General features: G+C 46.9%; 3 protein-coding genes and 3 long non-coding RNA genes across 6 annotated transcripts; all 6 read left to right on the forward strand.

The window, feature by feature from the left end:
- Positions 1–881: 881 nt before the first annotated feature.
- On the forward strand, positions 882–1598 carry LOC306981721. The gene is made up of 3 exons (XR_013794131.1): positions 882–1077; positions 1368–1409; positions 1506–1598. It is a non-coding gene; the product is annotated as an uncharacterized lncRNA (long non-coding RNA).
- An 85-nt stretch (positions 1599–1683) lies between these two features.
- Positions 1684–5954, forward strand: LOC306981260 (uncharacterized protein; the record flags this gene model as incomplete). Its single annotated transcript, XM_079580820.1, has 4 exons — positions 1684–1746; positions 2164–3292; positions 3516–4768; positions 4861–5954. The coding sequence occupies exons 2-4, from the start codon at positions 2280–2282 to the stop codon at positions 5952–5954; spliced, it is 3360 nt and encodes a 1119-aa protein (XP_079436946.1). The 5' UTR covers positions 1684–1746; positions 2164–2279.
- Positions 5955–8795: 2841 nt separating this feature from the next.
- LOC306981453 lies at positions 8796–9512 on the forward strand. The gene is made up of 3 exons (XR_013794114.1): positions 8796–8991; positions 9282–9323; positions 9420–9512. It is a non-coding gene; the product is annotated as an uncharacterized lncRNA (long non-coding RNA).
- An 85-nt stretch (positions 9513–9597) lies between these two features.
- On the forward strand, positions 9598–13868 carry LOC306981261 (uncharacterized protein; the record flags this gene model as incomplete). Its single annotated transcript, XM_079580821.1, has 4 exons — positions 9598–9660; positions 10078–11206; positions 11430–12682; positions 12775–13868. The coding sequence occupies exons 2-4, from the start codon at positions 10194–10196 to the stop codon at positions 13866–13868; spliced, it is 3360 nt and encodes a 1119-aa protein (XP_079436947.1). The 5' UTR covers positions 9598–9660; positions 10078–10193.
- A 2841-nt stretch (positions 13869–16709) lies between these two features.
- On the forward strand, positions 16710–17426 carry LOC306981739. Its single transcript, XR_013794139.1, has 3 exons — positions 16710–16905; positions 17196–17237; positions 17334–17426. It is a non-coding gene; the product is annotated as an uncharacterized lncRNA (long non-coding RNA).
- An 85-nt stretch (positions 17427–17511) lies between these two features.
- On the forward strand, positions 17512–21782 carry LOC306981262 (uncharacterized protein; the record flags this gene model as incomplete). Its single annotated transcript, XM_079580822.1, has 4 exons — positions 17512–17574; positions 17992–19120; positions 19344–20596; positions 20689–21782. Exons 2-4 carry the CDS (start codon positions 18108–18110, stop codon positions 21780–21782), a joined length of 3360 nt encoding a protein of 1119 aa, XP_079436948.1. The 5' UTR covers positions 17512–17574; positions 17992–18107.
- Positions 21783–23410: the final 1628 nt, after the last annotated feature.

The following is a 23410-nucleotide window of genomic DNA, read 5'->3' on the forward strand; positions in this document are numbered from 1 at the left end:
AGATGTCACTGACCCCAAAGAGCTGCTGGGAGAGTACATCTTACAGTTCGGGAAGTTTAAGGGGAAGTCGTTTCGGTGGCTCCTTGAGAACGACGTGGGCTACACATTGTACCTCATTCAGAGCCACCAGAGAGAGGAGGCTGCTGGCACTGTGGCGTCTGAGGGGCACAGCAAAGACAGCCTGATGTCTTTGATCCGCTATGCCCTCAGCTTCCAGGAGATCAACTCTCTCCTTCAACATGAGGCACAGAAAAGACCTGTACCCACTCCAGCAGCAGAGGACGACCAGCAGGTGGGGTTCGGTGCCCGGGCCAGCAGCACCTGGAGGGAGGTCTAGGAGAGCAGGGCCGACGGCTATGCGGCCTTCATCCTTAAAAAGAAGTGCGCTCCGGGGACCAAGATGCACAAGCTGCAGCAGTACCTCCAGAAGAGACAGGAGCTCTCCTCCTCCTCTGTCTCCTCCTCACCTGTCCCCTCCACTCCTGCCCTTCCCTCCTCTGCCTCTTCTGCTGAACCCAGTAGCTGCTTCAAATTGCTGAAATGCATTTTGCCTATTCATTGAAATAATTATTGTAGTCAATAAATAGCCTGAAACAGTCCCACTATACATATGTGATAATACTTGCTAGATTTCAAAGTGGCATTAATTTCCAAACTGATGTCACCACAATTTCCCCTAGGATAGTAATAAGACATGTATTAATTTTTTGCAGAAATGGAAGATGATGAGGAGCTTGAAAGGGCAATGCTCAGCATCTCCACAGCCACAGAGCCAACGGATATTCGTAAGTACTAAGTGTGAGGCCTTAGAGTAGACTTTGGTATGTTATGTAACATATTTGTGATTTGTTTTTCAGCTTTGTCTACACCAGCACCAGTTCCAGAGTTGCAGAAGCCCTCAGGTTTAGAGAGATGTTCGCTGGTGTCATGCCCTAGAAGATCGTTTTTGGACACGTTCTGGTCCTTTGCATGAGTTCAATTGTTCTTGACCACGTTCCGGTCACTTTCTGCTTTGTTCCTTTCGTGTGTTCTGCCAAAAGTCCAAGTGACTATGAATTGATACCATCTGCGATGAGGGTAAGTGACATTTTCATTATGCATGGCTGTGAATATGTGTGAAGTGGTGAGTGATGTTTTGTATTTTAACATTTGACGTGAGTGCTTCCCCTGCTCAAATTATTGTTATTCTGGATAATGTGAACTAACACTTGCCTGACACGTTAAATAATCTCATAACATAACATAACAAGTCAGCAAACGAGCAGGAGAAGCAACAGTTGAATGCTGTTTGTTCATTTTACTAACATCTGGTTAAACTGTAAATGATTTAACAAAAATACAAACTAATTGCATTTTCTTCTCTACAGCTGCTCAGTCCGTGCCCACTGTCCTGGAGGAATCAGGAGATGGTACACCCAAAGCACTTTACAATAACTCAGTGTACTCTATAGAATTAGAACTCAGCCTTTACAGTGGATACTTCAACACCTCTCTCCTCTCTCCAGCTGTTCCCGCAGCCGTGCCTCTGAAGTCCCCTCTGCCTCTTCCACAAGAGCTTAAGTTTCTGCTTCCTGAGGCCAGAAACACTTCAGCTCCAGGTCTGTTTTTGTAAAACATGTATTCTTACATACCACTATGCACCTTATTTATTTTTTGGTTTGTTTTTATTCTCAGAAACTCCTGGTACTCCTCCTGCAGCACTCATTCAGCCTGACTCAGAGCCTTCAAGTGAGGAGAGACCCCAAAGTGAGTAATGCAGTCCATCCATCCATCCATCCATCCATCCATCCATCCACCCACCCACCCATCCACCCATCCATCCGATTTTATTTCTTAAGTGCTTCACAGCCAAAGCTGTGCTGTGCACAAAGTATCATATTGATATAATACAATTTAAAGAACAGTGCATTATCACATTAACAACAACGTGTTTGCTGCCCTAATTAACAAGTTAGTCAGTATAACCTTATCATACAATAATGAGTTATTGACACATTTAATAACAAACCCAAGTTAAACATGAGGTAGAGTGTTGCAGGAGACACATTGCCTTCTGGTGGTGTTAATGTGTGGCCTTTATCCATAAGGTGGAGGTGTGAGAAAATGTTAGAAGTTTTCAGACAAGTATAACTTGAATAAAGCTTTTTTTTTTTCATCATTTAGCCCATCCAGCCATCCAGCCTCTAGTCCAGCCCACAGCTGCAGTCAATAGGCCACCTCCTCCGCCCCTTCCCACTGACCAGGAGCTCAGCCAGTGGAACTGCTCCCATCAGCAGAAGATGTGGATGAAGGTGGAGCTGGAGTCCATGGGTCTGTGGCCAGGTTCCCGTCCTGTCACCAACCTGATGAAGACCTTCTCCTTGTGGCGCCTACCTCCCCAGCCTGAGCTCATTGACAGTGTCCACGTTTTGCCATCCCCAAAATATTTTCAGCTGCACCCCTTTTTCATTTGGAAGCCGGAGAGCGACTACTTGATGGCGCGGTTGAAAAATAACTACTCCCTGCCCTGCTCTGGAGACTGCGCGCAGCCCAGTGTTGTGTCTGCTGGTGTGGGGAGACCGAGAGTGATAGTGGGCCTCACTGGGCAGTACTACCTGCTGTCCTCCAGGCTGTGCTGTCAGAGGTGCCGGAGGAGGTGGTACGCCGACAACCCTCTCTGGTTGGAAAAACTTCCTCAAAGATTCACCAACCTGTTGCCAGCTGTACTGACTTACAAGAAGGCCATTTGTAAGTCAGTCCTGGATGAACTGAGGAGGACTGGGAAATCTCCCAATGACATGGCCAACCAAATAACAGAGATGCTGAACCTCAAATATGAGCGCGCCAACCTGGCATATCTCCTAAGCTGCCAGAACGTGATGGATGGTGAGGCAGGTGCTTATGGGCAGAAGACCATCACCCAGTTCTTGAGGCAGGAGACCACGCCAGTGCCGGAACCATTTGGGGGCTACAGTGACTCTGACGGCTGGAGGGGGGTGTCTGTGTCCTCTCATTACCTCACGGACTGCCTGCTGCACGAGTTCAAGCACCAGAAGGACATCATCCAGAGGCTGCTGCAGGGGACATTTGGACAGGCTCTGCGCTCAGACCACACCCGCAAAGTGGCCAGGAAAGTCACCTTCTCCTCCGGCGCTATGTCATCCTACGCCGTGATGAATGAGAACTGGATGATCCTGTCCTGGGCCATGGTGCAGTCTGAGACGGACAAAAGCCTGACTCCGATGTACCAGGGCCTAGCGAACCGCTACAGCAGGGCTGGCATTGATAAGGCCCAGTATCAGTGGGTGGACAGGTGAGATACCAGTATTGTATTTATTATCTTATGTACCAAGGCCCAAGTACATGCTGCTCAGTGTTGCATACATTTTAATATATGCACAATGTATTTATAATGTTGATACAGTATTTCTTCATCTTAGTTGCACAGGAAGGTGTGAAGCTGCGTCGTATCTGCATATCTGGGCCTATTACATACTGTATACATGTAATGATGGTGTTTTTTACTTTGTCTTTAGGGATTGCTGTGCGGCGTTCAGGGTGGCGGAGTCTGTGGCTGGGGAACATTTGACCTGGGCCGCGTGGGGGACAACAGATGCCATTGTTGCTGAGGCCACTTCAGGGAACCTGTTGAATACATGTGGATCAAGAACACACTACAACAGCGGCATTACCATCAAGCTGGACTTGTTCCACTGCATGAGACGGTTCCTCCGTGAGTGTGTCTCTGAACATCACCCTCTGTACAGCTCCTTCGCCCAGTTCCTGTCCGCTGCCTTCTCTGTGGTGGACCAGGATGACCTGCAGAGGCTCAAAGATGCTTATGCCTTCTGTGGCATCCAGCCTGCAAATCCAACCAAGCAGCACATCCGCGAGCACTGCAGAGTGAAGATTCCTCAGCCCGGGGAGCTGGTCCAGAGAGTGGAGGGGGTGTTCAAGCACTTTCACACGGCCACAGACCCAAATGGTGTCGCTCTCTTCAAGCCCTCGATGCTGAAGACATGGAGGATCCAGCGGGTCCACATCCTCCGCGGGTGCCTCAGTGATCCAGAGGTGGAGGGGGGCACCCTCTACCGCCATGGGGGAACTATTCAGCTCAACCATATGGCGGGTGAGCCTGCTAAAGTCCCTGTCTGGATCCCCATCAGAGGCACCTCTCAGCAGGAGGGATACCACTTCCACCAGGCTCAGTGGGTGACAGGAACACAGGTGTCCCCAGAGTTGTTCCAGGCGCAGGGCCTTACCGGAGTGTGCCGCTGGAACTATCAGCGCCTGGTGGACATGAAGCAGCCCGGTGTATGTCTCCCACCTGTGTTTGATCCCGCTCTGATTCACTCCTTAAACGCAGTGTCCAAACGCGTTGTAGGAGTGGAGAAGTACCCAGCGCTGCATCTCTCTGCTGAAGACACAGGGGAGAGGTTTGGCCTGGAGTACACGGAGCCAGACTGTCGCCCTGTTCCGTTAGACTGGGACAAACACAAGAGCAGGAAGGAGGGTGGCCTTACCACAACAACGCCCTCTACCTCTGCTGCAGCATCAGAGCCTGGCCTGTCATCCTCCTCTGCTCCCTCCAGGCTCTTCAGTTTATCATCTCTCAATCCTGTGCCCCGTAGTACTGTGACAGCAACCTCCACCACTGCTGCAGTTACTGCTACTCCTGCTACTGCTCCCACCAGGCTCTTCAGCTTCTCTTCTCTGATTCCTGTGCCATCTACCACTACTGCAACAGCTACCACAGCCGCTGCTGCTCTGGCTTCCACAGCCAAGTCAGGTAAGTCAGTAGTTATGTTATTACAATGTATAGCAATAGTTAATCAAATATAAAATAGATGACACTTGTATTCTATTTTTCTTTCTGCTTAGAGCCCAAACCTCTGCTGCTCCCGCTGCCCATCAAGCCTTCTCCATCCGCAGCCCGTACCGGACCAGTGAAGACAGGAGGGAGGGTCTTTGTGTTGGACCACAAGCGCTGGCCTGCTCCCATGAAGGCAGTTATTGATGGTCTTCTCAATAAACACCACGGACAGAAGGACATGCTGAGACTTGTGGATCAGGAGTATGCCACACTTGTCCACAACTCCAGCTCCGATCCCAACAGCCTGCTGCACCCAACCACCAGACTACACATTTCACAGTACATCAAACACACCTGCAAACAACTAAACACATCCTCGTCACTGAACACCAGTCCTGAAAAACTGGAGGAAACACAAGCACTGTGGCAGTCTCTCACAGCGGGTAGCATGACCACAACTGTGCCTGTAGTCACCATGCCACCTGCCACTGTGAATCCCCCCCCTCCTGCTCTCTCAGTCGCCTCATCTCTCACTCACCACGCCATTGAGACGATTGTTCTGGGCATCATGGAGAAGCAGCAGCAGCAGCAGCAGCAGCAGCAGAAGCAGCAGCAGCCAGCCCCTGAGCTAAAGAAGCCCCACACCAAAAAATGTCTGTCCTGTGGCCAGCCCAAATCAAAATACGAGGGCGATGGGAGCTCCATCCACGAGTTCTACCAAAAAGGTCCTGTGAGGTATTTCTACTGCTCCAAAAAAGTATTTGATGCTTACGGAGCAGAGGGCCTGACAGACCCCAGGATGCCTTTTAGGAACTTTGTGGACACGGAGTTCTTCCAGAGGGAGCTGGAGGCCACAAGGCAGAGAGTGGAGGAAAAGCAGCAGCAGAAGAGGAAGAGAGAGGAGGAACAACAGAAGAGGAAGAGGGAGGAGTCACCTGCACCAGGAAGAAAATGTCGGTTCTGCAAACATGAACTAAAACAAGGTCCAACCAGCCCCCACATCCACACAGGCTTCCCCGGGGTGCCAGGGAAATATGTTTACTGCCCTGCCAAAGTATTCTCCCTCTACCGAGAGCAGGGAATGGAGAGAGAGATGAGCTGGGAGGAGTTTAAGCTGTGTCCTTTCTTTGAGAGGGAGAAGCAAAGATGGATCACAAAATAAGAATTGTTATTGCTTTATATATTTTTATATATATATTTGTTTCTATTATTACACATACCTTTTATTATTATAGTCTTATATAGCCTGAAATGGGTGCTATACTATATTATATATACCTACTTAGAAAAGGTTGTAAAATTAATGTTGATTAGTATATAATTATAACCTATTATACATACGTCTCTATAATATGTTTCAAAACAAGTCTATTATAACAAATACGTTCATAATATTGTCTGAAATGACACATTATTATTATTGTTCCATATTTTTTCATATGTATATGTGTATATATTAATGTAAATACCTTGTATATAATATCTGTGACAAAATAAAGATCCTTGCATTGATTTCTTATTCTTTTTTTTTTTTAACTATCTCAGTTGTGCAAGAATATCACTTAATAATATACTAAAACATGTTAATGACAATCGATCGTCAAACAGCAAATGTTTTATAGATTAGAGAAAACACCTTTTTGTCAAATCTGTCCAATTCATCCCACTAATAACAGTAGTGTGAAAGGCTGTCCACTGTCAGCTACTGCTGTATTCGAACGCACTCACGAGCTGCATCACGTTATGAATGAGCATTCATCTTTGCTTTCTGATTGGCTGGAGCTCCGTGCCTCCACGTGTGGCTGAGAGGCTCTTTGTGATTGGCTGACGCTCTATGCCAACAATGCGCGACTGGCCTCCGCGCGGCGGCCGTGGATTCTTTCGCTAAACGGCCCTAAACAGGCCCCATTCATTTTCAATGGTAGTGCTAAACCACTGCCCTCCCTGCAGTACCACCTTTGGCCTGCGGCGTCGCTGTTTCGGCGGCTCCGTTTTCCTGGTAATTTTCCATTTTCTGGCATTGATGTCCTGTCCTTCGGAGTGACAACAAGGTAAACAACTTTTCTCCCCAGAATTGTTCATCTTTTCAATGTTTTAGGCATTTAAGTTAACAAATCACTCTGATAGATTGGCTTTTAGAACTGACGTTTGAGTAGTTGAGTGGTTAAGTTACTGTCATGCTGTATCAAACTAGCTTTTTCTTACGTTTTTTTCGATGCTTTATTCAGTGTAGCGTGCATTTCTTATCAGTACTATTTCATCATTACTCCTCTGTACTTCTTGACACGTAAGTTGTCTGTGTTTAATTGTTTACAATTAACGCGGTTGTGATGCATTGATTGACACAGACCAGTCACACGAAGTAATTGTACGCTAAAGCTAGCACTTTTTACTGGATGATGATTTTGTTTTTTTGCGCTCAAGTCAATAAATACGTGCGTAAACAATGCTAGAGTTGTCCCAAAGTCGGAGTTTCATTCATTGTTGTTCACTCGACTGTAACTTGGATAAAAAGTTTTAGTGCTACGTTTATATATTGGTTTATTGCTGTCTTATGTACTGTAAAGTTATGAGTGTGAGCAATAGAATATAAAGCTTCTCACAAATCACGTTGATGTGATTGTTTTGATGTGTAATGTTGAAATTGAGGCATATTTTTTGTATATGGTATAATACTTATAATATTTGGTTGAGTGGTAACATGATTAACAACTGATCTAATGGAATTCTTGTTGATAGCATTATTGGTCCCCAAATATATTACTTGCACTTCCACAGTTAACATAACTATCTTATAATGATGTCATTATCCACATTATATAGTCGTTTGATTGGTGAATTATTTCACATTAGGTTCTTTCAGTAGTTATTTTTGTTTTTGTTTTTCCATGGTTTCTGATTACAATTTATTGTGTCATTTCAGAGAATATGAAGAAGACAATTTTTTATCCTGGCCGAGTCAGTGTGGTCTTCCGCAAGGGCCCACTGGGATTCCTGAGGCAAGACCCTTCTGATGAGGCCAGAAGAATCAAGGACGACCCGTCCATGAGGGACCGGAGTGCCCCTGTGAAGGAGGAGACTGTGAGGCAGAACGCTCTCACTGTGGTGCGTGTGAGAGGAGGAGATGTCACTGACCCCAAAGAGCTGCTGGGAGAGTACATCTTACAGTTCGGGAAGTTTAAGGGGAAGTCGTTTCGGTGGCTCCTTGAGAACGACGTGGGCTACACATTGTACCTCATTCAGAGCCACCAGAGAGAGGAGGCTGCTGGCACTGTGGCGTCTGAGGGGCACAGCAAAGACAGCCTGATGTCTTTGATCCGCTATGCCCTCAGCTTCCAGGAGATCAACTCTCTCCTTCAACATGAGGCACAGAAAAGACCTGTACCCACTCCAGCAGCAGAGGACGACCAGCAGGTGGGGTTCGGTGCCCGGGCCAGCAGCACCTGGAGGGAGGTCTAGGAGAGCAGGGCCGACGGCTATGCGGCCTTCATCCTTAAAAAGAAGTGCGCTCCGGGGACCAAGATGCACAAGCTGCAGCAGTACCTCCAGAAGAGACAGGAGCTCTCCTCCTCCTCTGTCTCCTCCTCACCTGTCCCCTCCACTCCTGCCCTTCCCTCCTCTGCCTCTTCTGCTGAACCCAGTAGCTGCTTCAAATTGCTGAAATGCATTTTGCCTATTCATTGAAATAATTATTGTAGTCAATAAATAGCCTGAAACAGTCCCACTATACATATGTGATAATACTTGCTAGATTTCAAAGTGGCATTAATTTCCAAACTGATGTCACCACAATTTCCCCTAGGATAGTAATAAGACATGTATTAATTTTTTGCAGAAATGGAAGATGATGAGGAGCTTGAAAGGGCAATGCTCAGCATCTCCACAGCCACAGAGCCAACGGATATTCGTAAGTACTAAGTGTGAGGCCTTAGAGTAGACTTTGGTATGTTATGTAACATATTTGTGATTTGTTTTTCAGCTTTGTCTACACCAGCACCAGTTCCAGAGTTGCAGAAGCCCTCAGGTTTAGAGAGATGTTCGCTGGTGTCATGCCCTAGAAGATCGTTTTTGGACACGTTCTGGTCCTTTGCATGAGTTCAATTGTTCTTGACCACGTTCCGGTCACTTTCTGCTTTGTTCCTTTCGTGTGTTCTGCCAAAAGTCCAAGTGACTATGAATTGATACCATCTGCGATGAGGGTAAGTGACATTTTCATTATGCATGGCTGTGAATATGTGTGAAGTGGTGAGTGATGTTTTGTATTTTAACATTTGACGTGAGTGCTTCCCCTGCTCAAATTATTGTTATTCTGGATAATGTGAACTAACACTTGCCTGACACGTTAAATAATCTCATAACATAACATAACAAGTCAGCAAACGAGCAGGAGAAGCAACAGTTGAATGCTGTTTGTTCATTTTACTAACATCTGGTTAAACTGTAAATGATTTAACAAAAATACAAACTAATTGCATTTTCTTCTCTACAGCTGCTCAGTCCGTGCCCACTGTCCTGGAGGAATCAGGAGATGGTACACCCAAAGCACTTTACAATAACTCAGTGTACTCTATAGAATTAGAACTCAGCCTTTACAGTGGATACTTCAACACCTCTCTCCTCTCTCCAGCTGTTCCCGCAGCCGTGCCTCTGAAGTCCCCTCTGCCTCTTCCACAAGAGCTTAAGTTTCTGCTTCCTGAGGCCAGAAACACTTCAGCTCCAGGTCTGTTTTTGTAAAACATGTATTCTTACATACCACTATGCACCTTATTTATTTTTTGGTTTGTTTTTATTCTCAGAAACTCCTGGTACTCCTCCTGCAGCACTCATTCAGCCTGACTCAGAGCCTTCAAGTGAGGAGAGACCCCAAAGTGAGTAATGCAGTCCATCCATCCATCCATCCATCCATCCATCCATCCACCCACCCACCCATCCACCCATCCATCCGATTTTATTTCTTAAGTGCTTCACAGCCAAAGCTGTGCTGTGCACAAAGTATCATATTGATATAATACAATTTAAAGAACAGTGCATTATCACATTAACAACAACGTGTTTGCTGCCCTAATTAACAAGTTAGTCAGTATAACCTTATCATACAATAATGAGTTATTGACACATTTAATAACAAACCCAAGTTAAACATGAGGTAGAGTGTTGCAGGAGACACATTGCCTTCTGGTGGTGTTAATGTGTGGCCTTTATCCATAAGGTGGAGGTGTGAGAAAATGTTAGAAGTTTTCAGACAAGTATAACTTGAATAAAGCTTTTTTTTTTTCATCATTTAGCCCATCCAGCCATCCAGCCTCTAGTCCAGCCCACAGCTGCAGTCAATAGGCCACCTCCTCCGCCCCTTCCCACTGACCAGGAGCTCAGCCAGTGGAACTGCTCCCATCAGCAGAAGATGTGGATGAAGGTGGAGCTGGAGTCCATGGGTCTGTGGCCAGGTTCCCGTCCTGTCACCAACCTGATGAAGACCTTCTCCTTGTGGCGCCTACCTCCCCAGCCTGAGCTCATTGACAGTGTCCACGTTTTGCCATCCCCAAAATATTTTCAGCTGCACCCCTTTTTCATTTGGAAGCCGGAGAGCGACTACTTGATGGCGCGGTTGAAAAATAACTACTCCCTGCCCTGCTCTGGAGACTGCGCGCAGCCCAGTGTTGTGTCTGCTGGTGTGGGGAGACCGAGAGTGATAGTGGGCCTCACTGGGCAGTACTACCTGCTGTCCTCCAGGCTGTGCTGTCAGAGGTGCCGGAGGAGGTGGTACGCCGACAACCCTCTCTGGTTGGAAAAACTTCCTCAAAGATTCACCAACCTGTTGCCAGCTGTACTGACTTACAAGAAGGCCATTTGTAAGTCAGTCCTGGATGAACTGAGGAGGACTGGGAAATCTCCCAATGACATGGCCAACCAAATAACAGAGATGCTGAACCTCAAATATGAGCGCGCCAACCTGGCATATCTCCTAAGCTGCCAGAACGTGATGGATGGTGAGGCAGGTGCTTATGGGCAGAAGACCATCACCCAGTTCTTGAGGCAGGAGACCACGCCAGTGCCGGAACCATTTGGGGGCTACAGTGACTCTGACGGCTGGAGGGGGGTGTCTGTGTCCTCTCACTACCTCACGGACTGCCTGCTGCACGAGTTCAAGCACCAGAAGGACATCATCCAGAGGCTGCTGCAGGGGACATTTGGACAGGCTCTGCGCTCAGACCACACCCGCAAAGTGGCCAGGAAAGTCACCTTCTCCTCCGGCGCTATGTCATCCTACGCCGTGATGAATGAGAACTGGATGATCCTGTCCTGGGCCATGGTGCAGTCTGAGACGGACAAAAGCCTGACTCCGATGTACCAGGGCCTAGCGAACCGCTACAGCAGGGCTGGCATTGATAAGGCCCAGTATCAGTGGGTGGACAGGTGAGATACCAGTATTGTATTTATTATCTTATGTACCAAGGCCCAAGTACATGCTGCTCAGTGTTGCATACATTTTAATATATGCACAATGTATTTATAATGTTGATACAGTATTTCTTCATCTTAGTTGCACAGGAAGGTGTGAAGCTGCGTCGTATCTGCATATCTGGGCCTATTACATACTGTATACATGTAATGATGGTGTTTTTTACTTTGTCTTTAGGGATTGCTGTGCGGCGTTCAGGGTGGCGGAGTCTGTGGCTGGGGAACATTTGACCTGGGCCGCGTGGGGGACAACAGATGCCATTGTTGCTGAGGCCACTTCAGGGAACCTGTTGAATACATGTGGATCAAGAACACACTACAACAGCGGCATTACCATCAAGCTGGACTTGTTCCACTGCATGAGACGGTTCCTCCGTGAGTGTGTCTCTGAACATCACCCTCTGTACAGCTCCTTCGCCCAGTTCCTGTCCGCTGCCTTCTCTGTGGTGGACCAGGATGACCTGCAGAGGCTCAAAGATGCTTATGCCTTCTGTGGCATCCAGCCTGCAAATCCAACCAAGCAGCACATCCGCGAGCACTGCAGAGTGAAGATTCCTCAGCCCGGGGAGCTGGTCCAGAGAGTGGAGGGGGTGTTCAAGCACTTTCACACGGCCACAGACCCAAATGGTGTCGCTCTCTTCAAGCCCTCGATGCTGAAGACATGGAGGATCCAGCGGGTCCACATCCTCCGCGGGTGCCTCAGTGATCCAGAGGTGGAGGGGGGCACCCTCTACCGCCATGGGGGAACTATTCAGCTCAACCATATGGCGGGTGAGCCTGCTAAAGTCCCTGTCTGGATCCCCATCAGAGGCACCTCTCAGCAGGAGGGATACCACTTCCACCAGGCTCAGTGGGTGACAGGAACACAGGTGTCCCCAGAGTTGTTCCAGGCGCAGGGCCTTACCGGAGTGTGCCGCTGGAACTATCAGCGCCTGGTGGACATGAAGCAGCCCGGTGTATGTCTCCCACCTGTGTTTGATCCCGCTCTGATTCACTCCTTAAACGCAGTGTCCAAACGCGTTGTAGGAGTGGAGAAGTACCCAGCGCTGCATCTCTCTGCTGAAGACACAGGGGAGAGGTTTGGCCTGGAGTACACGGAGCCAGACTGTCGCCCTGTTCCGTTAGACTGGGACAAACACAAGAGCAGGAAGGAGGGTGGCCTTACCACAACAACGCCCTCTACCTCTGCTGCAGCATCAGAGCCTGGCCTGTCATCCTCCTCTGCTCCCTCCAGGCTCTTCAGTTTATCATCTCTCAATCCTGTGCCCCGTAGTACTGTGACAGCAACCTCCACCACTGCTGCAGTTACTGCTACTCCTGCTACTGCTCCCACCAGGCTCTTCAGCTTCTCTTCTCTGATTCCTGTGCCATCTACCACTACTGCAACAGCTACCACAGCCGCTGCTGCTCTGGCTTCCACAGCCAAGTCAGGTAAGTCAGTAGTTATGTTATTACAATGTATAGCAATAGTTAATCAAATATAAAATAGATGACACTTGTATTCTATTTTTCTTTCTGCTTAGAGCCCAAACCTCTGCTGCTCCCGCTGCCCATCAAGCCTTCTCCATCCGCAGCCCGTACCGGACCAGTGAAGACAGGAGGGAGGGTCTTTGTGTTGGACCACAAGCGCTGGCCTGCTCCCATGAAGGCAGTTATTGATGGTCTTCTCAATAAACACCACGGACAGAAGGACATGCTGAGACTTGTGGATCAGGAGTATGCCACACTTGTCCACAACTCCAGCTCCGATCCCAACAGCCTGCTGCACCCAACCACCAGACTACACATTTCACAGTACATCAAACACACCTGCAAACAACTAAACACATCCTCGTCACTGAACACCAGTCCTGAAAAACTGGAGGAAACACAAGCACTGTGGCAGTCTCTCACAGCGGGTAGCATGACCACAACTGTGCCTGTAGTCACCATGCCACCTGCCACTGTGAATCCCCCCCCTCCTGCTCTCTCAGTCGCCTCATCTCTCACTCACCACGCCATTGAGACGATTGTTCTGGGCATCATGGAGAAGCAGCAGCAGCAGCAGCAGCAGCAGCAGAAGCAGCAGCAGCCAGCCCCTGAGCTAAAGAAGCCCCACACCAAAAAATGTCTGTCCTGTGGCCAGCCCAAATCAAAATACGAGGGCGATGGGAGCTCCATCCACGAGTTCTACCAAAAAGGTCCTGTGAGGTATTTCTACTGCTCCAAAAAAGTATTTGATGCTTACGGAGCAGAGGGCCTGACAGACCCCAGGATGCCTTTTAGGAACTTTGTGGACACGGAGTTCTTCCAGAGGGAGCTGGAGGCCACAAGGCAGAGAGTGGAGGAAAAGCAGCAGCAGAAGAGGAAGAGAGAGGAGGAACAACAGAAGAGGAAGAGGGAGGAGTCACCTGCACCAGGAAGAAAATGTCGGTTCTGCAAACATGAACTAAAACAAGGTCCAACCAGCCCCCACATCCACACAGGCTTCCCCGGGGTGCCAGGGAAATATGTTTACTGCCCTGCCAAAGTATTCTCCCTCTACCGAGAGCAGGGAATGGAGAGAGAGATGAGCTGGGAGGAGTTTAAGCTGTGTCCTTTCTTTGAGAGGGAGAAGCAAAGATGGATCACAAAATAAGAATTGTTATTGCTTTATATATTTTTATATATATATTTGTTTCTATTATTACACATACCTTTTATTATTATAGTCTTATATAGCCTGAAATGGGTGCTATACTATATTATATATACCTACTTAGAAAAGGTTGTAAAATTAATGTTGATTAGTATATAATTATAACCTATTATACATACGTCTCTATAATATGTTTCAAAACAAGTCTATTATAACAAATACGTTCATAATATTGTCTGAAATGACACATTATTATTATTGTTCCATATTTTTTCATATGTATATGTGTATATATTAATGTAAATACCTTGTATATAATATCTGTGACAAAATAAAGATCCTTGCATTGATTTCTTATTCTTTTTTTTTTTTAACTATCTCAGTTGTGCAAGAATATCACTTAATAATATACTAAAACATGTTAATGACAATCGATCGTCAAACAGCAAATGTTTTATAGATTAGAGAAAACACCTTTTTGTCAAATCTGTCCAATTCATCCCACTAATAACAGTAGTGTGAAAGGCTGTCCACTGTCAGCTACTGCTGTATTCGAACGCACTCACGAGCTGCATCACGTTATGAATGAGCATTCATCTTTGCTTTCTGATTGGCTGGAGCTCCGTGCCTCCACGTGTGGCTGAGAGGCTCTTTGTGATTGGCTGACGCTCTATGCCAACAATGCGCGACTGGCCTCCGCGCGGCGGCCGTGGATTCTTTCGCTAAACGGCCCTAAACAGGCCCCATTCATTTTCAATGGTAGTGCTAAACCACTGCCCTCCCTGCAGTACCACCTTTGGCCTGCGGCGTCGCTGTTTCGGCGGCTCCGTTTTCCTGGTAATTTTCCATTTTCTGGCATTGATGTCCTGTCCTTCGGAGTGACAACAAGGTAAACAACTTTTCTCCCCAGAATTGTTCATCTTTTCAATGTTTTAGGCATTTAAGTTAACAAATCACTCTGATAGATTGGCTTTTAGAACTGACGTTTGAGTAGTTGAGTGGTTAAGTTACTGTCATGCTGTATCAAACTAGCTTTTTCTTACGTTTTTTTCGATGCTTTATTCAGTGTAGCGTGCATTTCTTATCAGTACTATTTCATCATTACTCCTCTGTACTTCTTGACACGTAAGTTGTCTGTGTTTAATTGTTTACAATTAACGCGGTTGTGATGCATTGATTGACACAGACCAGTCACACGAAGTAATTGTACGCTAAAGCTAGCACTTTTTACTGGATGATGATTTTGTTTTTTTGCGCTCAAGTCAATAAATACGTGCGTAAACAATGCTAGAGTTGTCCCAAAGTCGGAGTTTCATTCATTGTTGTTCACTCGACTGTAACTTGGATAAAAAGTTTTAGTGCTACGTTTATATATTGGTTTATTGCTGTCTTATGTACTGTAAAGTTATGAGTGTGAGCAATAGAATATAAAGCTTCTCACAAATCACGTTGATGTGATTGTTTTGATGTGTAATGTTGAAATTGAGGCATATTTTTTGTATATGGTATAATACTTATAATATTTGGTTGAGTGGTAACATGATTAACAACTGATCTAATGGAATTCTTGTTGATAGCATTATTGGTCCCCAAATATATTACTTGCACTTCCACAGTTAACATAACTATCTTATAATGATGTCATTATCCACATTATATAGTCGTTTGATTGGTGAATTATTTCACATTAGGTTCTTTCAGTAGTTATTTTTGTTTTTGTTTTTCCATGGTTTCTGATTACAATTTATTGTGTCATTTCAGAGAATATGAAGAAGACAATTTTTTATCCTGGCCGAGTCAGTGTGGTCTTCCGCAAGGGCCCACTGGGATTCCTGAGGCAAGACCCTTCTGATGAGGCCAGAAGAATCAAGGACGACCCGTCCATGAGGGACCGGAGTGCCCCTGTGAAGGAGGAGACTGTGAGGCAGAACGCTCTCACTGTGGTGCGTGTGAGAGGAGGAGATGTCACTGACCCCAAAGAGCTGCTGGGAGAGTACATCTTACAGTTCGGGAAGTTTAAGGGGAAGTCGTTTCGGTGGCTCCTTGAGAACGACGTGGGCTACACATTGTACCTCATTCAGAGCCACCAGAGAGAGGAGGCTGCTGGCACTGTGGCGTCTGAGGGGCACAGCAAAGACAGCCTGATGTCTTTGATCCGCTATGCCCTCAGCTTCCAGGAGATCAACTCTCTCCTTCAACATGAGGCACAGAAAAGACCTGTACCCACTCCAGCAGCAGAGGACGACCAGCAGGTGGGGTTCGGTGCCCGGGCCAGCAGCACCTGGAGGGAGGTCTAGGAGAGCAGGGCCGACGGCTATGCGGCCTTCATCCTTAAAAAGAAGTGCGCTCCGGGGACCAAGATGCACAAGCTGCAGCAGTACCTCCAGAAGAGACAGGAGCTCTCCTCCTCCTCTGTCTCCTCCTCACCTGTCCCCTCCACTCCTGCCCTTCCCTCCTCTGCCTCTTCTGCTGAACCCAGTAGCTGCTTCAAATTGCTGAAATGCATTTTGCCTATTCATTGAAATAATTATTGTAGTCAATAAATAGCCTGAAACAGTCCCACTATACATATGTGATAATACTTGCTAGATTTCAAAGTGGCATTAATTTCCAAACTGATGTCACCACAATTTCCCCTAGGATAGTAATAAGACATGTATTAATTTTTTGCAGAAATGGAAGATGATGAGGAGCTTGAAAGGGCAATGCTCAGCATCTCCACAGCCACAGAGCCAACGGATATTCGTAAGTACTAAGTGTGAGGCCTTAGAGTAGACTTTGGTATGTTATGTAACATATTTGTGATTTGTTTTTCAGCTTTGTCTACACCAGCACCAGTTCCAGAGTTGCAGAAGCCCTCAGGTTTAGAGAGATGTTCGCTGGTGTCATGCCCTAGAAGATCGTTTTTGGACACGTTCTGGTCCTTTGCATGAGTTCAATTGTTCTTGACCACGTTCCGGTCACTTTCTGCTTTGTTCCTTTCGTGTGTTCTGCCAAAAGTCCAAGTGACTATGAATTGATACCATCTGCGATGAGGGTAAGTGACATTTTCATTATGCATGGCTGTGAATATGTGTGAAGTGGTGAGTGATGTTTTGTATTTTAACATTTGACGTGAGTGCTTCCCCTGCTCAAATTATTGTTATTCTGGATAATGTGAACTAACACTTGCCTGACACGTTAAATAATCTCATAACATAACATAACAAGTCAGCAAACGAGCAGGAGAAGCAACAGTTGAATGCTGTTTGTTCATTTTACTAACATCTGGTTAAACTGTAAATGATTTAACAAAAATACAAACTAATTGCATTTTCTTCTCTACAGCTGCTCAGTCCGTGCCCACTGTCCTGGAGGAATCAGGAGATGGTACACCCAAAGCACTTTACAATAACTCAGTGTACTCTATAGAATTAGAACTCAGCCTTTACAGTGGATACTTCAACACCTCTCTCCTCTCTCCAGCTGTTCCCGCAGCCGTGCCTCTGAAGTCCCCTCTGCCTCTTCCACAAGAGCTTAAGTTTCTGCTTCCTGAGGCCAGAAACACTTCAGCTCCAGGTCTGTTTTTGTAAAACATGTATTCTTACATACCACTATGCACCTTATTTATTTTTTGGTTTGTTTTTATTCTCAGAAACTCCTGGTACTCCTCCTGCAGCACTCATTCAGCCTGACTCAGAGCCTTCAAGTGAGGAGAGACCCCAAAGTGAGTAATGCAGTCCATCCATCCATCCATCCATCCATCCATCCATCCACCCACCCACCCATCCACCCATCCATCCGATTTTATTTCTTAAGTGCTTCACAGCCAAAGCTGTGCTGTGCACAAAGTATCATATTGATATAATACAATTTAAAGAACAGTGCATTATCACATTAACAACAACGTGTTTGCTGCCCTAATTAACAAGTTAGTCAGTATAACCTTATCATACAATAATGAGTTATTGACACATTTAATAACAAACCCAAGTTAAACATGAGGTAGAGTGTTGCAGGAGACACATTGCCTTCTGGTGGTGTTAATGTGTGGCCTTTATCCATAAGGTGGAGGTGTGAGAAAATGTTAGAAGTTTTCAGACAAGTATAACTTGAATAAAGCTTTTTTTTTTTCATCATTTAGCCCATCCAGCCATCCAGCCTCTAGTCCAGCCCACAGCTGCAGTCAATAGGCCACCTCCTCCGCCCCTTCCCACTGACCAGGAGCTCAGCCAGTGGAACTGCTCCCATCAGCAGAAGATGTGGATGAAGGTGGAGCTGGAGTCCATGGGTCTGTGGCCAGGTTCCCGTCCTGTCACCAACCTGATGAAGACCTTCTCCTTGTGGCGCCTACCTCCCCAGCCTGAGCTCATTGACAGTGTCCACGTTTTGCCATCCCCAAAATATTTTCAGCTGCACCCCTTTTTCATTTGGAAGCCGGAGAGCGACTACTTGATGGCGCGGTTGAAAAATAACTACTCCCTGCCCTGCTCTGGAGACTGCGCGCAGCCCAGTGTTGTGTCTGCTGGTGTGGGGAGACCGAGAGTGATAGTGGGCCTCACTGGGCAGTACTACCTGCTGTCCTCCAGGCTGTGCTGTCAGAGGTGCCGGAGGAGGTGGTACGCCGACAACCCTCTCTGGTTGGAAAAACTTCCTCAAAGATTCACCAACCTGTTGCCAGCTGTACTGACTTACAAGAAGGCCATTTGTAAGTCAGTCCTGGATGAACTGAGGAGGACTGGGAAATCTCCCAATGACATGGCCAACCAAATAACAGAGATGCTGAACCTCAAATATGAGCGCGCCAACCTGGCATATCTCCTAAGCTGCCAGAACGTGATGGATGGTGAGGCAGGTGCTTATGGGCAGAAGACCATCACCCAGTTCTTGAGGCAGGAGACCACGCCAGTGCCGGAACCATTTGGGGGCTACAGTGACTCTGACGGCTGGAGGGGGGTGTCTGTGTCCTCTCACTACCTCACGGACTGCCTGCTGCACGAGTTCAAGCACCAGAAGGACATCATCCAGAGGCTGCTGCAGGGGACATTTGGACAGGCTCTGCGCTCAGACCACACCCGCAAAGTGGCCAGGAAAGTCACCTTCTCCTCCGGCGCTATGTCATCCTACGCCGTGATGAATGAGAACTGGATGATCCTGTCCTGGGCCATGGTGCAGTCTGAGACGGACAAAAGCCTGACTCCGATGTACCAGGGCCTAGCGAACCGCTACAGCAGGGCTGGCATTGATAAGGCCCAGTATCAGTGGGTGGACAGGTGAGATACCAGTATTGTATTTATTATCTTATGTACCAAGGCCCAAGTACATGCTGCTCAGTGTTGCATACATTTTAATATATGCACAATGTATTTATAATGTTGATACAGTATTTCTTCATCTTAGTTGCACAGGAAGGTGTGAAGCTGCGTCGTATCTGCATATCTGGGCCTATTACATACTGTATACATGTAATGATGGTGTTTTTTACTTTGTCTTTAGGGATTGCTGTGCGGCGTTCAGGGTGGCGGAGTCTGTGGCTGGGGAACATTTGACCTGGGCCGCGTGGGGGACAACAGATGCCATTGTTGCTGAGGCCACTTCAGGGAACCTGTTGAATACATGTGGATCAAGAACACACTACAACAGCGGCATTACCATCAAGCTGGACTTGTTCCACTGCATGAGACGGTTCCTCCGTGAGTGTGTCTCTGAACATCACCCTCTGTACAGCTCCTTCGCCCAGTTCCTGTCCGCTGCCTTCTCTGTGGTGGACCAGGATGACCTGCAGAGGCTCAAAGATGCTTATGCCTTCTGTGGCATCCAGCCTGCAAATCCAACCAAGCAGCACATCCGCGAGCACTGCAGAGTGAAGATTCCTCAGCCCGGGGAGCTGGTCCAGAGAGTGGAGGGGGTGTTCAAGCACTTTCACACGGCCACAGACCCAAATGGTGTCGCTCTCTTCAAGCCCTCGATGCTGAAGACATGGAGGATCCAGCGGGTCCACATCCTCCGCGGGTGCCTCAGTGATCCAGAGGTGGAGGGGGGCACCCTCTACCGCCATGGGGGAACTATTCAGCTCAACCATATGGCGGGTGAGCCTGCTAAAGTCCCTGTCTGGATCCCCATCAGAGGCACCTCTCAGCAGGAGGGATACCACTTCCACCAGGCTCAGTGGGTGACAGGAACACAGGTGTCCCCAGAGTTGTTCCAGGCGCAGGGCCTTACCGGAGTGTGCCGCTGGAACTATCAGCGCCTGGTGGACATGAAGCAGCCCGGTGTATGTCTCCCACCTGTGTTTGATCCCGCTCTGATTCACTCCTTAAACGCAGTGTCCAAACGCGTTGTAGGAGTGGAGAAGTACCCAGCGCTGCATCTCTCTGCTGAAGACACAGGGGAGAGGTTTGGCCTGGAGTACACGGAGCCAGACTGTCGCCCTGTTCCGTTAGACTGGGACAAACACAAGAGCAGGAAGGAGGGTGGCCTTACCACAACAACGCCCTCTACCTCTGCTGCAGCATCAGAGCCTGGCCTGTCATCCTCCTCTGCTCCCTCCAGGCTCTTCAGTTTATCATCTCTCAATCCTGTGCCCCGTAGTACTGTGACAGCAACCTCCACCACTGCTGCAGTTACTGCTACTCCTGCTACTGCTCCCACCAGGCTCTTCAGCTTCTCTTCTCTGATTCCTGTGCCATCTACCACTACTGCAACAGCTACCACAGCCGCTGCTGCTCTGGCTTCCACAGCCAAGTCAGGTAAGTCAGTAGTTATGTTATTACAATGTATAGCAATAGTTAATCAAATATAAAATAGATGACACTTGTATTCTATTTTTCTTTCTGCTTAGAGCCCAAACCTCTGCTGCTCCCGCTGCCCATCAAGCCTTCTCCATCCGCAGCCCGTACCGGACCAGTGAAGACAGGAGGGAGGGTCTTTGTGTTGGACCACAAGCGCTGGCCTGCTCCCATGAAGGCAGTTATTGATGGTCTTCTCAATAAACACCACGGACAGAAGGACATGCTGAGACTTGTGGATCAGGAGTATGCCACACTTGTCCACAACTCCAGCTCCGATCCCAACAGCCTGCTGCACCCAACCACCAGACTACACATTTCACAGTACATCAAACACACCTGCAAACAACTAAACACATCCTCGTCACTGAACACCAGTCCTGAAAAACTGGAGGAAACACAAGCACTGTGGCAGTCTCTCACAGCGGGTAGCATGACCACAACTGTGCCTGTAGTCACCATGCCACCTGCCACTGTGAATCCCCCCCCTCCTGCTCTCTCAGTCGCCTCATCTCTCACTCACCACGCCATTGAGACGATTGTTCTGGGCATCATGGAGAAGCAGCAGCAGCAGCAGCAGCAGCAGCAGAAGCAGCAGCAGCCAGCCCCTGAGCTAAAGAAGCCCCACACCAAAAAATGTCTGTCCTGTGGCCAGCCCAAATCAAAATACGAGGGCGATGGGAGCTCCATCCACGAGTTCTACCAAAAAGGTCCTGTGAGGTATTTCTACTGCTCCAAAAAAGTATTTGATGCTTACGGAGCAGAGGGCCTGACAGACCCCAGGATGCCTTTTAGGAACTTTGTGGACACGGAGTTCTTCCAGAGGGAGCTGGAGGCCACAAGGCAGAGAGTGGAGGAAAAGCAGCAGCAGAAGAGGAAGAGAGAGGAGGAACAACAGAAGAGGAAGAGGGAGGAGTCACCTGCACCAGGAAGAAAATGTCGGTTCTGCAAACATGAACTAAAACAAGGTCCAACCAGCCCCCACATCCACACAGGCTTCCCCGGGGTGCCAGGGAAATATGTTTACTGCCCTGCCAAAGTATTCTCCCTCTACCGAGAGCAGGGAATGGAGAGAGAGATGAGCTGGGAGGAGTTTAAGCTGTGTCCTTTCTTTGAGAGGGAGAAGCAAAGATGGATCACAAAATAAGAATTGTTATTGCTTTATATATTTTTATATATATATTTGTTTCTATTATTACACATACCTTTTATTATTATAGTCTTATATAGCCTGAAATGGGTGCTATACTATATTATATATACCTACTTAGAAAAGGTTGTAAAATTAATGTTGATTAGTATATAATTATAACCTATTATACATACGTCTCTATAATATGTTTCAAAACAAGTCTATTATAACAAATACGTTCATAATATTGTCTGAAATGACACATTATTATTATTGTTCCATATTTTTTCATATGTATATGTGTATATATTAATGTAAATACCTTGTATATAATATCTGTGACAAAATAAAGATCCTTGCATTGATTTCTTATTCTTTTTTTTTTTTAACTATCTCAGTTGTGCAAGAATATCACTTAATAATATACTAAAACATGTTAATGACAATCGATCGTCAAACAGCAAATGTTTTATAGATTAGAGAAAACACCTTTTTGTCAAATCTGTCCAATTCATCCCACTAATAACAGTAGTGTGAAAGGCTGTCCACTGTCAGCTACTGCTGTATTCGAACGCACTCACGAGCTGCATCACGTTATGAATGAGCATTCATCTTTGCTTTCTGATTGGCTGGAGCTCCGTGCCTCCACGTGTGGCTGAGAGGCTCTTTGTGATTGGCTGACGCTCTATGCCAACAATGCGCGACTGGCCTCCGCGTGACAGGCGGAGATACTGACCACTATACTAACGAGGATCGATAACCAGGATATTTGCTGTTTCAAAAAAAAAATAATCCTCAGTGTTTACAATAGGATGAAGAATTTACCGATGTCCGTCTTTCGGGTCTTTGACTCTCCAGGAGACAAAAGCCTTTCGTCCAATCACACTTTGTTGCTTCCATATTGAAGATTCAGACAGCCAATCGTTCAGAACCCACATTTGCAACAGTATCTTTATGTGCTGCACATTGGAGATGAAGCTGCATGTTTCTGCCCGGTTTCGAACTGGGGACCTTTCGCGTGTTAGGCGAATGTGATTACCACTACACTACAGAAACCGTGAATTCTTATCAGAGGAACTATACCAAAAGAAACTCAAGAGCAGAACAAAAAGAGTCTTCTTTATGCTTAGAATGGCCTAGCAATTCAAGGCGCAAGAATGAAAGTTAACTTCCTGAATGCAGTCTGGCCTACAAGCGGGGTAAAGGTACAAATCCCGATCTAAATGTTTCACTTTTGGTTTCTGAAATGCACAACTCTTGGCATGTTCACAATCACCATTTCACTAGCATAGACTCAATGAACAAGTCCATTGAGTCTCTTTCCTTCTGCATCCCAGTTGCGTACAGTAGATGCATCCGAGCGCTTCCCCTTCAGTTGAGCTCAGGCGTAGACGTACTAGATGAAGTGTGGCACTCATTGAAATACTTTTCAATTAATAATTCAACTCAAGAGTGTTGTTGGGGGACATAACACAAGTCTAGCTCTGTTGTAACATTTTTCACAATGTTTCAATATCACGCAGAAAATCAATGTGAGCTAAGTTGCCATATTTGGTTCCTTGCCCTTCAGTGGTAAAACAAAATGACTGTAAACAAAGTTACCGTATTTACTTGATTGAAATGTACCATGCATTTAGCCAGAC

Source organism: Gobius niger (genome assembly GCF_951799975.1).
Source record: "Gobius niger genome assembly, chromosome: 22".
Taxonomy (NCBI): Eukaryota; Metazoa; Chordata; class Actinopteri; order Gobiiformes; family Gobiidae; genus Gobius; species Gobius niger.